This window comes from Leuresthes tenuis, unplaced genomic scaffold (assembly GCF_036924035.1).
Source record: "Leuresthes tenuis unplaced genomic scaffold, fLeuTen1.0.hap1 SCAF_6, whole genome shotgun sequence".
In the NCBI taxonomy this organism is placed as follows: domain Eukaryota; kingdom Metazoa; phylum Chordata; class Actinopteri; order Atheriniformes; family Atherinopsidae; genus Leuresthes; species Leuresthes tenuis.
The window spans coordinates 9160478-9175071 of NW_027325360.1; the positions used below are offsets into that span (position 1 = coordinate 9160478).

General features: G+C 41.9%; 3 protein-coding genes across 14 annotated transcripts in view; 1 reads left to right on the forward strand and 2 right to left on the reverse strand.

Annotated features, from left to right (window-relative positions):
* Positions 1-7945, forward strand: part of kcnt1b (potassium sodium-activated channel subfamily T member 1b) — a 60197-nt gene extending 52252 nt beyond the window's left edge. For 11 of the 12 annotated variants that reach the window (XM_072387445.1, XM_072387454.1, XM_072387444.1 and 8 more), the window contains 2 exons: positions 2863-2947; positions 3878-7945. In XM_072387445.1, coding sequence (XP_072243546.1) covers positions 2863-2947; positions 3878-3998 — 206 coding nt within the window. In that variant the 3' untranslated portion in view covers positions 3999-7945. The other variant, XM_072387453.1, reaches the window with a different exon arrangement.
* A 1388-nt stretch (positions 7946-9333) lies between these two features.
* On the reverse strand, positions 9334-12397 carry LOC140309549 (uncharacterized). The gene is made up of 5 exons (XM_072387460.1): positions 11886-12397; positions 11748-11798; positions 10933-11031; positions 10799-10858; positions 9334-10723 (listed from the first exon to the last, which is right to left on the reverse strand). The coding sequence occupies exons 1-5, from the start codon at positions 12043-12045 to the stop codon at positions 9522-9524; spliced, it is 1572 nt and encodes a 523-aa protein (XP_072243561.1). The 5' UTR covers positions 12046-12397; the 3' UTR covers positions 9334-9521.
* A 2-nt stretch (positions 12398-12399) lies between these two features.
* LOC140309009 (uncharacterized) lies at positions 12400-14508 on the reverse strand. Its single transcript, XM_072386849.1, has 3 exons — positions 14502-14508; positions 14333-14428; positions 12400-13115 (listed from the first exon to the last, which is right to left on the reverse strand). The coding sequence occupies exons 1-3, from the start codon at positions 14506-14508 to the stop codon at positions 12580-12582; spliced, it is 639 nt and encodes a 212-aa protein (XP_072242950.1). The 3' UTR covers positions 12400-12579.
* Between the last annotated feature and the right edge of the window lie 86 nt (positions 14509-14594).

Genomic DNA, 14594 nt, shown 5'->3' on the forward strand with positions numbered 1-14594 from the left:
GAGAAAGGAATTTGTCCTTTCGCCAGCATCCAGTGAAGATCACCAAACAATAATGCTTATCTGTAGCAGATGTCTGTCTTTGTTTAATCTTTGCATAATCTGTTTTAGTTGATACACAATGTAAATTAATGATAAATGAGCACATTAAAGTTAACAGTGGATGCCATTGCTTAGAGTTGCAGGACATTTCAGAGCACCCGTATACAGAGGGGACCAGGCCGTCAGGTTAGCTGGTTAATCACAGTACTGCAACTTTACTGCATGAGCGTGAGTGTGTATGTGTGTGTGTGTGCGTGTGTGTGTTTGTGTTTGCTGCCAGAGTGAGCGGTAGATAAACAGCCGACCTCTCACTATCTCACTCCTCTCTCTGTCTAACTGGTCTTTGCTGCATTGTGTTCCCGTGAGGTGACGTCCCAAATGACTAGAGTCCTGCAGGGCATCAGAGTATGGCTTAAAGAGTGGAGTGGAGTGCATTATGTCTGTGGATGGAAGGTTAGACGTGAAGCGCAAACGTTTACCTTTTCATGTAGCTGAGTAGTGTGCGTCCGAGGCGCTCTATGCATAATGTCTGTATACCATGGTCACGTACCTTTATGCTACAAAAACAGGCAGAGTTCAACCTGTAGTTGGTTTGGTCTGTTTACCAGAAGTGCTCCCGTTGGTTGGTCGCTCTGTACTTCTCCAAACTTCATTTCAAATCAAACCTGATCACTTCAATCTTTAATTAAAATGCAGCCAAACATCCATTGTATGTGCTCTCTTGAGAGTTGGAGAAAGAGTTTGTGCTGAACAGGATTTTCATTTGTTCCACACAGAAGTGTTTGACGGCTGCAGTTTTTTGCTTTGCATGTTGGAGCACCTTCAGCATTGAAGCTCACAGATATGTTATACCAGGCTTTGGCAGTGTTGTTGTTGTTTTCATGGCAGCTGGCAAGCAGCTCTGTGCGTTACCGCCATCTTGTGGTGGTAGTTACACATTACTACAAACTGCCAGTTAGTTAGTTATCAGAATAGCTATGTAGGATTACAATAGTCGCATAACTATGTCAGTAACATGATTGGGTAAAGATAAACGTGGAGCATGAACCAGAAGTAAAGGTTTTTACAGCCGTCATTACTGTGTCATCTCAGCTACATAATGTCATTAAAAGATTCAGATCTCTTTAAAGCCAAATTCACTGCACAGGCTCAGGAACAACATGACAACGTTTACAAATTTGAGTTAAAGCACAACATTTTGCCAACAAAAAAAACGCTGTGGCCATGGTATGATTCACATTCATTACAGCGAGTGTTCTGTAGTAAAGTGCAGATTGCTGGAAAACAGACTTTAATTTCCCTGGGTAGATCCAGCTTAGAGCTGAAGAGCCAGCAGCAGGTTGACTTCTTCCACTCTCACACTCCCAATGTGTTCTGCTTCACTCTCAGTTTGTTTCGGGTCGCTCTGCGTTTGGTCCAGTGTGACGGATGCTGGAGCATGCCCTGTGTGTCTGTGTCACATGTCACCTCTGGGGGCGGGTTTGTGGTGGGGCTGAGTGTCGTCCGTTGGCATGGCAACTTGCAGCCTTTACCAGCCTGCTGGTCCAGTGTGGAATGCGCAGGACGTAACAAGGAATGTGGTGGAGGGGTATTTGTGGCGTAGCCGCGGACGCTGTCTGCATGTGGCTCCATTCTGAAGCTGCGCATGGGGGAGCTGTTTGGGTCAGCAGGCAGCATGTGGGCCTCCCTTTGTTCCACAAAGTGCCCTGTGAGTAACGGTCAGCCCTTCTCTCTCTTCCACCCCGCCTGACTTTGTAAAGGGCCACAAGCAGGTGGGTTGTCATGGAGACACACGTGCCCTCCTTTCCCTTCCTCCGTTTATCACATGAACACAAGTAGGAGCCACTGTCAGAGAGCACTCAGCACACATACTGATGCACTCACACACACACAGACATACACAGAGTAATGATGCTTCTGGGAAATGAAGGTTAAAGCCAGTGTCCTCTTATCGATTTATAACGAAATTAAATATCATTTTCCTTAATAAGATAGCCAAAGAAATAACAGACGTTTGTTACAGCTGTTCATGAGTACTGTGACAAGTATGTAACTGCAACTAGATGTAACTGCTGATCAGTGCTGAGCATCGTTTTTTATGAATTAACAGAACAGATTCATAGCAGATAGTGTTGGGGCGGCTGCCTCACAGTAAAGGCTCACTTAACTTCATCTCTGTTGAGTTAAGGTCAGGACTTTGACTTTGCCAATCCAAAACATTAACTTTACTGTTTATTAATCAGCCTCTGGTTGAACGATGTTTTAAAGGGTTCATTTCTTGCTGCAGGACTCTGTTTCTTATCAGATTCAAGTCATTAATGTTGTTTGGAATTTAGTGGTTTCACTAAATCATCTTGTCCTATCAGTGGCAAACCACCCTGGCCCACATTAAGAAAATGGCCCCAAACCATGATAAACTGATAAAGGTTTTTTTTCACCATAAACAAACAGACAAAGTCACCATAAACAGCGTCTCCATCATCATAGAGATTTGGTTTTTAGCCATGTAGCTCAGTATGTATTTTAACAACATGAAAACATCAGTTGAACTGTAGTAAAAATACTAATGGGATGAAATCCAACATTTAAACCCTTTTTGGTTACATTTTTAACAGTTGTAACAAGCGTTTTTGTACCTCTTGGTCGTTTCCTGAGCGCGAGTTACTAACTTTGCCTTTGTCCTGACTGAGAGGTTGAAAACGAGGAAGTTTCATATATTCAATGTTGAGAGGCCTCATTTCCTGATTGATATACTGTGTAACGGAGGAGGACGAGCGAGGGCTCCAGAGCCGCCCTGAAAGTTTCGTCTGCCTCATTTTACAGACGAGATGAACGACCACCAGAACACGCTGTCCTACGTCCTCATCAATCCTCCTCCCGACACCATGTTGGAGCTCAATGACATTGTGTAAGGATGTTTTTTCTCTTTTTTCTGTCCATCAGACTTTAGTTTGATCTGTTTTTAGTGGAGCTGACCGCCTTAAAACGTTTGATCTGGATTAAGAGGCAGCCAAAAATAAGTCAAAATGTGTTGTTAGGACATCACTGCTAAGAAAGTGTTAAAGATTAAAGCTTTAAACTAAACTTTTTGGGGGGTAATAAAGAATTTTCAAGTCCTCTTGAGGTTTAATCTGTGTGAAACAGGCCTCCAAAGGATATCTAAATTGGCATATTTTAGTCACAAAAATCATGAATGGGATAAACAGACAGAAATAAAATTTGAATAAATTGACTTACAGAAGACAATATGATGCAGGGATAATGTAAATATATGTGCGCTTTCAATTATATAGAATTACAAAACATTTTCAGGGCTATTTTTCTCCCAAGAGAGGAAAAAAAATCTCAAAACGTCCACACTGTGAGGCTTTTCACTCCACAAACTGTGTGTACCAAATCCAGTTTGATCTGTGTTTATATTCTCCTCAGAGAAAGAATTTTTCCAGCAAAACCGACAAATTGCAAACTTAATCCTGTCAATTGAACCTTCTTAAAGTAAATCTATTCGCAGAAATACAATTAGGAGAAGTACAACAGAGGAGGCGTGTTTTTAATGTTTGTCAGTAGTTATAATGGTGATGGGCAGAGGTCAGGAACAGGATGTGCAGATAAGGGAACTCATCAGCCTAAAAGAGGTGTTCCTCTGCCACATAAGGAAGGATCTTTTAAAACAAAACGGGTGAAAAAATGTTCGTACCTGAAAGAAAAGTCTGAACAGTGCTTTTACAAACATTTTGGAGGGAATAAATCACAAACATCCTGCTCTGATGCACACTGTTTTCCACAGAGCGCATGCCTTCACAGCCACTGGCAGATTATGTCGACTTTGTCTTCACAGGTACATTATTCGATCTGACCCACTGGCACATGTGCCAGAGGACTCTCAGGTGGGTCAGGCTCGCAGCACCAGGAACCAGCAGGACTTCGGCACGCTGACGAGGGACGAGACTCACCTCTGAAACAACCTCAATCCGAGACACCATGACCCTTAACCTCAAAGCCACGCCCCAGGCCAACAGGCCTCATGTGTCACACACAGGAGAATGCTTGACTCAGCCTGAGAACAGCAGCTCATAGGGAATCTGCACACGTGTCTCTCAGCGTTAGACTAGAACACAGTCTGCGTTGTAAAAGACTGCCCGAGAGACCTGACGTTTCTCACTGAGCTGCTACAGGAGGATGCATGAAGAGTGCCTCGTTTTAGACCACAACGCCCCTCAAGCACCTGCCGTAATATCATTTATCTGTCTCACACAACGATCTGAAACCGAGAACCTGAACCCCAATAACAGAGATCAGAGCGGTGTTCTGAGATGCTTTTGAATGATTGAAGGAGTTTTCTGTCCACATACATGACGTCAGATCCTTTCACTCCACGTTTTGCTCAGGGGTGAAGCTGCCCTCGTGCCACCACTCAGGCCGACTTCTGTTGCGCCCGTTTCCACCTACACTCAAAGAAGAACAGAAAATTAAGGGAGACTCCACCCTCATCCACATGCTGCACATCTTAAGCTAACAATCATGTTTTCTAAAGCCAAGCGCAGATGCTTTGAATTTAGACACTTTGAAGCATTTACCAGGAATATACAGTGCATGCACGCTTTTCTTGATTTATTACCTCACTTTATTTTTATTCTTTGAGACTTTCAGGCAAAATTGTGTTTTCACAAACTTTTTTTAAGGAAACTTTCATCTGTGAAAGCGCACACTGTAGTGGCCCCTTGTCTCACCAGGTTGGCTTTTCCCTCTTGCTTATCGTTGGAAAGTGAATGCTGTTAAATTATCGTAACATTTCAATGATCAGGTATGTGCCATCTTGTTTGCTCTATTGCTTTGTAAATATTGTTAAATTATTTGTACATTATGTGCCATTCTGGATCCATTTTGTGACTCCAGTGTTTATCATTTTAGGACTCGAATGTAACGTTGGCTGCTGCAGTATGAAAAGGAAACTGTTACATGAAGGTTTAATTCTTTAGTACTAATCATTCAGAAATGGCTGATGTGTGCTACAACATATTACTTCATTAACTGTTGATCATAAATCAGTATGATTGATTTAGTTGTTTTTTAAAACATATTTGAGATATTTCTAAGTTGAAACTGAGAATATTTTTCTGTATTTATTCAAAGAGATTTAAATTATTATTATTATTGTTATTTTTAAACATCTGTGGTCCATGGATGTTTAAAGTAATCTATCAAATCTATCAAAACGATCATCTCAAGATGATCTTGTTGATTAAATGTTTATGTTCAGCTCAGATTTCACCGGGACTGGCAGTATGAACAGAAAGTATTGTCTGGACTCCAACCTGGGACCCACATGTAATCAGTGCTTCTCGTGGTCTTTTGAGCTACACAGCTATGTAGTAATAACTGGCACCACCAAAGTTTTATATTGCTGATACCAGGGAATATTCTGTCTGTGATGCCAAATCTCTGCATTGTTTCTGTGCCACAGGTGATCTTATTACAGATTTACAGCAGCTTTTCACCAAACATGAAGTTCTTGCACAGACCCTTGTCAATGAGCCTAATTTATTATTTTGCATTGATGTATTTAACTGCTCATTTACGGTGTTCTGGCAGCATCTTTTGGCAGCGTATGGCATGTATGTCTTCAAGTAGACCAAATTTCCACCACTGAAATCTGATTATGGAAAAATATCTTTTTATCGTTTCTCTTGCAACTCACAACTGAACAAAGTGATTTCTGGTTTTGGACATTCAGATGATGTAACTCTGTTTTCAGCAAAGGATAAGTCAATGGAAATAATTTAGTTTATTCAAACAAAAGTTGGAGTTGGAGTGATTTGCAGACTTCATTTGGACACCTTACAGATTTACAGCTGTTTATATGTGATACATATATCACTATATATATAGATATATATGTATATATGAATATATTCATATATATATGATGAGGGCTAAACTTTGTTAAAAGTGGTGTAAATTTAGCCAGAGATATTCCAGGCTACAAGAGATATAGACTAGACTAGACACAGCATTGACATTTTTTTCACTGGGCTAGCATAAAGGTTAAGTTAAAAGCTAGCCGCTTAACTGTACAATTATTAAAGAAGAAAAGAAAGTCACAGCTTTAATTAACATCTGATATCTTATTTAATCAGTTTGAATGCTTAGAAGTTGTTTTTGTTTTTGCACCTGCAAAAAGCTTGTATTTTGTAATCCTGGTATACTGATTTTAGGGCTGTCCAGGCTAGCCATTTCTTTCGATTCCATGTTGGCGCTGTGCTAGGCTAGGCTAAGTGTTTCCTGTCTGTAGACTGCATATAAGAGTTTGATGTAACTACTGTGACTTTACCCACAGATTTGTGAACTGGTAATTGGAGGACGTATGTGTGGTGTTTGCAATTTTGGTGTGTTTTGGAGCCAGAAGTGACCATAATTGGATACCTAAAAAGTTGTATATTTGAGGTTTAATATTTATTTAATCATATCAATATTTGTGGAAGCACCATGAGCGCATTGACCAGAAAGATTCAACCTAGCCAGTGACTTGCGTCAAAAATTCATTGACTCAGTATTTTAAGAATTTTTTTACTTTTTGAATGCGAGTCTATTGGGACTAGAGAGGATTGAGCTCGCCCATAGTGGTAGTCAGTGTTATTGCACTTTAAGGCAGTTAGCCATTTGGCCTCACTTTTCAGTTCTGGTGGTTCCGTCCATCTTTTATATTCATACTGTACGAGGGTGTCATCAATGTTAACATCTAACACTCGGCAACAAATACTTTAACGTGTCGTCATGAGAAACATTCTAACAAAGTTTGTTAGAGAGCACGATTCAATTGTTTTAACTCGTAATACCATCATCATAATCAGTATGAATCAAATCACTGGGGTTGTTGTTTAGTTTGATGGTAAATATTTGTTTATTGTCATATTCCAGTGTCCCAGCTCGTCTCAAGCTGATTCATGACTGGTAACAGGAAGTTTAGCAGAGATATTGACGGACAGAGTCAAGTCTTTCACTGCCAATGTGACAGTTCTCTGCTTTGAACAACACAACAGGCAGCACTTTGTGTTAGTATTTAATCTTAATTTCTCAACTGTATGTTAGGTTTGATCACTGTAAATACTAACTCTAAACTTGTATATTTATTGTTTGCCAGTTTCCTTTGTGTCATGTAACGTGAAGAGGACTTGAACTACTTTTGCACTAAGCTCTGTGGGTTGGGATGTGTAGAGCATACAAGCACGACCCTTTAATCTGAATTTGTAAAACACAGACGACCGTATTCAACATTACCTGTAAAGAAAAGTCCATGTGCAGCAACGTGTTAAGCATTTATCAGCAGATTTCACCTTGCAGATGTTTGCAAAGCTTAATTTGGTGTGCGCCATTTTTTTTTTCATGTCAGAGAATTCTGAAGCGACGGACTGGTTTGAGATTTATTTGTTTGTTCAAGTCTGGGGTCTTATTTTTGGTCGATGGCCCTGCAGAACTGTCGGTTTACAGGGCAGGAGAGATGAGGAATGAAAGCATGAGCGACCATGACGGAGGACACAATCAGTGTGCAGATCTACTTGTGTAAAATCTTCCAGGGTCCTCACTTCATATCCTAAAGAGTTCACCTCACGTCTCCCCGTGCCCATATTTAAAATACCATGAGGGGCATGTTATCTCTACAAAAAAGCATGTTTTGATATACAAGCTTGCCAAGAACTAAACATTTCGTACATTTAGCAGGACATACATGATGTTCTGGAATGCATGTTGTCTCGGTGTTATTAAAAGCCTGTGTATTATGTTTACCTCCATTTTGTTTTCGAGTCATTGTCAAAAAGAAACTTTCCATTTTGTACAATTTCTTATGAGAAGTGTTCTTCTGCACATACAGATGTGAACAAATAAATGCTGCATGCAGCCACATACAGCCACTGAGTTAGTGTTTTTATTTCAAAGGGAGGACCGTGAGGATGATCACATGCAGTTTGCATTCACGACTTATGTTCATTTTGTTAGCACCGTGTTGTACGAACAACACGGTTTAAACTCAACGCGGTGTTGACGAACAGTGATGCCTCTTCTGTGCCTTTCACTCATTCAGCTGATCAGCTTACTTGTTGCTTTTTTCCCCCACTTTGCGTTGTCCACATTCTACACACGATAGTTCAACGTTTAGAGGAAATTAAAAAGCTTTTTACTTGTTAAACATCTTTGTTCATTTATTTTCTCTCCAAAGACTTTGATTCCTTTATCAACTGTTCACTTAATCCAATCATTAGCATTAGTGACAATAATCTAGATCATACCAAATGAAGTAATGAATTTGTTCTGCAGTTAAAACAGAGCGCTGGTATGAAAAGAGAATATCTGGAGGTGCATTTGTTTTTAAAACACAGGGATCTGTTTGCAGATGTCGTCTTTCGTTACTTGAATGGTGATGTATAAAAATCAGGATTTTATTAGAGCAGAGTGACAACAGATAGACTAACATGTTTACATGCATTTTAAAAATTTTGTTTGGTCTTGCCGAGATATTCCTTTTCTCTAGCATCATGTAAATTTACCAGCAGGCAAATTTTAATTGATCTTCAACTGAAAATGAGGTCTTCCCACTTTGTGTCTGGTGTTTGCATACGACAGCAAAAAAAAAAAAAAAAGCTAAAATATCCATTTAAAAATCATACATAAACGCATAGTAAAACACTGTCCAAGAGATTGATAACAATGCATTGATTAAGAGGTGCCGCCTGTCTTGTTTGAGGACGAAACTCCTCTAAATGTATGACATGAAAGCAAGTACTAACACTGTTATATAGACTGTGATATTATGCATTATTTCAATATGTTTATCTGAAACTTCTGTTACTCACCAGATTTCACTGTGCAGGACCTCTTTATTTAGGTCAATATTTAAACAAAATGGATCAGACACCATCAGAGTAGGATGGGGTTACATAGAGCTCTGTCTATATCCGATTTGTTTTTTTTTCTGCTTTTTTGTGGGGTAGTATACACTTTTTACAGAACCAGCTGAGGACACCCAGACTGGAATCAGACATGAGCATCTTTCAGTGCTGGAAATTCAGCATAGTTCATATCTTATTTTATCAGAGATGAAGAAAAAAAACAACTGTCATGGCCGATAACAAACAGCTTCAAGTCATGAAAATAAATAAATAAATGAATCAAACGTAGAGTCACATTACTTTGATAAAGTAATTATAATTGATACAGCATAATTAACTTTGGAAAAAAAAAACACAGCACATGCAGCTGGTATTTAGAACAAAACCAAAGATTTTACCAAAGCACATCAGGGGCTTCATTTAGTTAAATGTATGACAAAAGATCAAAAATACAGTTTATTGCCTTGAGCTCAAAGCCACTCCTACTCATAATCATCTAATCCAACAATGAATAAACATCTATCACATCATTCTGACTTAAGCAGCAGATCCGACGCATCGATACACCTTGGTTTACAGAGACAGTGTATCTGCGTTCTACCGCCGCTGCTTGTTGGCGTGCACCTGCTTCCATCTATCTCGGGTCCAGCGGCCGTTGTTCTGAGCCACTTCTTGCAGCAGGTCCATGAAGGCGTACTCGTTCCCGGACAGCAGTGTTTCATCATCTGGCGAGGTGCCACCAGACGGAGCCTTAGAGCCAGCAGTTCTGTTGCCGGCCTTCTGCCTGCCGGTCGCAGATTGCTTCTGGCCCTTTCTGGCTTCCGTCTTGCTTCTGCTCTTGTGCGCAGGGTCTTCTGCAGATGTAAGCTCCTGAGTTTGACCGATTTGGTTTCTTGTTTTTGCCGCTGCGTCCAGAATCCCGTCCTTCTTCAGCTGCTCCTCTGAGGTTGAGCCCAGGACATGGGTGTCCTCGTTTGGTTGGGAGGGCAGACAGTGTCTCAGGTTTAAGGGAGCTGACGTTTCCTCCTCCTCATTGTGCAGATCAGAGCCGGAAGGATGCCTCATCTTGCTCAAAACCTTCTCCACTTCATCTGAGAGCTTCACAGTTTCATTTTTGGTCCAAACAGCAAGGCCTTCCTCTTCCTCTTTTACCTTACATCGAGCCTGCCACTGAGCTGCGGTCGGAGGCCAGGTGGAGACCCTCCCCATAACTTTACCCATCTGTGATCTTTGATTTGGGCCTTTGGTGGACTCTTCATCTTTGTTTTGGCTTGTGCCAATGCTCAGGTAAGGTACCAAGTCAGTGTTGACATAAATACACTCTGGGTTTTGGTCCAGATTCCCACCAGCATCATCATCATCATCATCATCATCATCATCTTGCCTCTCACACTCCTTCATCGTGTCTGTGGTGGTGTCACCATCCATCTGAATTCCTCCTCCTGCAGCTGCTACTTCACTTTCAGCCACCGGCTTCTGCTTTCCCTCACCTGGTTTCTCGGAGACTTCTAACTGTATCTCTGTCTCAGTTTGGAAAGTCACTTCGTCTTTCTTAGAAACACCAAAAGGGGAAGTGAGGATCACAGCGTTGGCCGACTTTGCTCTGACTCCCCTGAACGCTCTCTTCAGATCCAGCTCGGAGCGTCCTGGACACTGTTCGTGGCTCGATCTGTCATCCTCCTCCGGCTCTCTCCTCTTCTCTTCTTTCACACATGCCGGCATCACAGCTTTGCTGCTTTGTTTCCTTCTGTGCAGCGCCGCCAGGAAACACACGACAAACAGCAGCACACAGAGGACCGCTGTCAGCAGAAACATTTCATCAGTCTGAGAGTTTCAGTAATATCAAACAGAAAGTTGGGTTTTTTACAACATACCAATCACAGCAATGAGTGTGCAGGTGATGTTTGTATCTGATGGCTGAGTTGGGACAGATTCTGGAGGGAGACACACACCACTGATTATTTTAGAATTTACACATCAAGGAGACGATCAGAAGACTCAAACGCACCAGTCACTCCTGTAGTTTTAGAGACCGTTACAGACGTGTTGGGGGGTCTGAGGTGGGCGGAGGTGCGAGTACCAGACGCAGGTGATGTTACAAAAGTTCCTGACGGGAACAACACAAATATCTCAAACCACAAAGTCCACAGCATCCTCTGAACATGTAAATCAGTTTGAGTCGGTGCGTCATTATAGCTGCATCTGTGGCGCCACCTGTTGGTGGAATAAGTTTAGACAATACAGTTTTGGGGGGGGTATTGAGGCAAAAGAAAACATATTTTCATGACATGTCACAAGAAGAAAACAAAGCAAATTTTATCAGGAAGTGGTCCAGATGCGAAATATCCTGTTCCTGAAACGTTTTGAATGTCAAAACACGGTGGAAGGAGAAAATCTGTGGGAACGACACAAATCAACAACGTATTCAAAATATCAAGGAGGCCTTTTTTATTTTTTCAAGATAAGAAAAATGAAAACATTTCAAACTGTGAGCACACGGTGGTGCTGTTGCACCTCAGCTGCTTCTTTTACAAGCTTATTCACAGAGAATCTAATGGTTCATTTTCACAGCATCCTCCAAACATACCACATTATGTAATGAGTCGTTAGTGTTCTGCGCCGGAGTCAGAATCATTCTGCAGTAAAACCGTTAACATCCCTGTTAACATCCCTGTTAGCGGTTTTATCAAGCAGAAATCAAATCAACTCAAACTTAAGATGCAGGAATGAACGGAGATGGTTATGAACTGATTCGTTTCTTCTATCAGGCTGTTGGCAAACAACTGAAAACATGAACAAAAGTGAAACAAAAGCCAAACGTACCAGTTTTTAAAGCGGGCGTCATGTCTGTGGGTTTGGTGCCGGTGGGACTTTCTGTGGATGAAAGAGCTGCCATGAAGGACCAGAAAAACTCTAAAGCACATAAAAAGATGAAATAAACAGGAGAAAAGCCCCATGTACCAGTGGGAGAAGACACTGTTGAAGGTGCTTTGAGATGGAAAGAAGTTTCTGCCTCTGACGTCAGTCGTGATTGATGGGTTGTCACAACGTTTGCTGCAGGGAGCAGAGAGACAGCTACACCCCAATTACTGGTGCTGAGAAGCGAAAACGCTGCCAACATAATGGTGAGGTACGTTCTCCAATAAAAACAAAGTGGCTGTGGGATGTGTATGTAACGGTGGACGCAGGGGCCGCTGATGGTTGGGTTCGAGCAGAAGGAGGAAGCTGCACGTACCGAGAGATGAGATTATTGTGGGCGTATCAGTGGGTTTTGGGCTGGTAAAGTGTTTTTAATGTGTCTTTAATTCTAGTTGTAATGAATGAGTTACAAAGGAGCAGGTAGACCATTTAGTGCAGCTGTTCATTTAAAGAAATCTGACTGAGGAAGAGCAGTTAAGAACTGCAATTAGACAAGAGATGAGACACAGCAGATGTACCGGTGGGTGTAGGCGCTGCTGTAGGGCCTTTGGTGGGCGGTGCCGGTGACGTAGGACACACGGACACGTTCCACACAGGCTGACCCTTCAGAGGCGGAGGAGTGTCACAGGTCACATCCACCCCTCTGTCCAGCTGAGATCTGCTCTGCAGTTCTGAGGACAGATGCAGCTTTAGATTTTTAAGACGCTCTCGGCTTCTTGCGTCATCGGGTCACATTTCACCAACCTTTTACCGAGGCCACGAAGTCCCGATGAACACACGAACAGTTCCAGGGGTTCCCGTCTAGTCTGATGGACCTGAGAGATCCGAGTGATGTGAAGATCTGCGGCGGGACCCACGTCAGCCTGTTTTCAGACAGGTCCACCTCAGCCAACGCGCTCTGGGACCTGAAACTACTTGGACGAATAGCTTTTATCCTGTTCTTATTCAGCCTGAGCTTTGTGAGGTTTGAGAGTCCTTTAAGCGTGGACTCAGTCACTTCTGCAATGCGGTTATCTGCGACGTTGAGCTCTCGGAGGACTGCCGGGTTTCTGAACCAGCTTGTGTTCACCTGTGACAGCATGTTACCCGCTAAACTGAGACTCGTGAGTTGAGGGAAGGAGCCGAAGCCTTTTTCAGCGATTCGTGTGATGTTAGCATTGTTTATGATGAGACTGATGATGGAGGCCAGGTTGTCACTTTGGAACACAGTGGAGTTGACTTCTCCAATGTTCTTCAAGACCATTAAGAGAGACGAGCAGCCAGGGTCAAAGTCTGAAAGGAGAGAAGAGCATCTAACACCATTCATTTCAGGTAAACAAGACTTCTTGTATGTATACAACATTTAATAAACAGTATTAAGTTTTTATTTCATGAAGCTGCCAGGATAAAAAGGTGATATCGTGGGACAAGACTCATCGTAATCAGTATCTAACATAAGCATTACAGAAAGGTTTTAGACTCTTTGTTATGTTCATTATCAGCATCTGCAGAAGCACCACGACCCTTAACACACAATCAGCCTTGAAGGACCATCTTCTAAGGCATGACCACCGAGTCCTGCACAAAAGGACAGGATGCATGGACCTTCCAGACCCTTGATCTCAGACAAAGGATTGTTGCATGCTCTCCAACACGCTTAGAACAAAGTGCCTGCCAAGAACAGTACTGTGCAAGAGCCACCCTTACATTTCTTTATAAAAGGCAAAACATTTTCTAAAAAAAAGACAGGAAATAGATGCAGACATTCATTCCACGCACAAATGGTTAAAATACAGTTCTGAAGGACAAGTTGACTTTTGCTTTTTTTAGGCCTAAGATTTTCTAAGGGACTCACTGCACAGCAGTATATGCCAAGTTTTCAGCCAATAGCTCTTTGGGAATCTCCCAAATACCATTCTATGTCTATCAGACTGTTATCTTTGTTTTTTTTTAGACAACTAAAGAAATGGGAACGACGTCTTTGTGTCAGGCTGCCAGTAACAAGCGCCTAAAGATACAATTCAAAACTGGTTCTTTGCAAAGTTGTCTTATGTGTAGACAACACTGGTTCATCAGTCCAGTTGTATGTCCTTTTTCTATGCTTGGATGTTCACAGGTCAGAAAATGGCCAGCTGCAAGGACTAGACTAAAAGTGAGTGAAAAAGGAGTTAATGTGCAAAGAAAAACTTTGATCAACTTTCAGAAATCCTGCAGGACTGTCGTTCAAGGCTACTTCAAATATTACAAGAAAGTTCGGCTGCTTGGAAGCACCTCATAAAGAAATGTGGCGGCTCGAGACTTTGGCATGATAGTGTGGTTCGAAAAACTGTGCAACTATATCCAGGAGGCAAAGTGTGATAACCCCAGACTCCGATTGAATTTTTCTCCCTTTGGTTCACTTTCAGTTAATTGATTTTTGTTGCCTAAAACCTTTGTACAGTACTGAGTCATCTCTGAGTTCAGGTTTGCCATCAAAAGTATAAGAAATCAGAAATACAAGAAGTCCTTACAAGAGGGGATTTTCAGGCAGAATAAGACCTGTTCCACTTTTTCACAGGGACGGCCGAGATGCACATTCACCAGCAACAGAGCGAGGGCAGCTACACCTGTGGAGAAGCAGAGAATTCAACATTTCAGCCTTTTCTACCAACAGTAGGAGACACAAATAAGAGCACTCACCCCTCATGCTTTAGCAGTCGGATAAAAGGGAGAACGCGGGTCTGCGACCTCAACTCTGGAGCGACGGTTACCAGTTTGGACGGTCCTGTGGTT

Bases quoted from the DNA above. Each gene is read 5' to 3' on its own strand.
- LOC140309549 (XM_072387460.1), bottom strand. From the start codon at position 12,045: ATGTTGGCAGCGTTTTCGCTTCTCAGCACCAGTAATTGGGGTGTAGCT. The intron at 10,859-10,932 runs GTGCGTTTGAGT...GTCTCCCTCCAG, and splicing joins TAAAACTACAGGAGTGACTG to AATCTGTCCCAACTCAGCCA. The intron at 10,724-10,798 runs GTATGTTGTAAA...TTCTGCTGACAG, and splicing joins CACACTCATTGCTGTGATTG to CGGTCCTCTGTGTGCTGCTG.
- LOC140309009 (XM_072386849.1), bottom strand. The intron at 13,116-14,332 runs GTAAGGACTTCT...CTCTCCTTTCAG, and splicing joins CTGCCTGAAAATCCCCTCTT to ACTTTGACCCTGGCTGCTCG.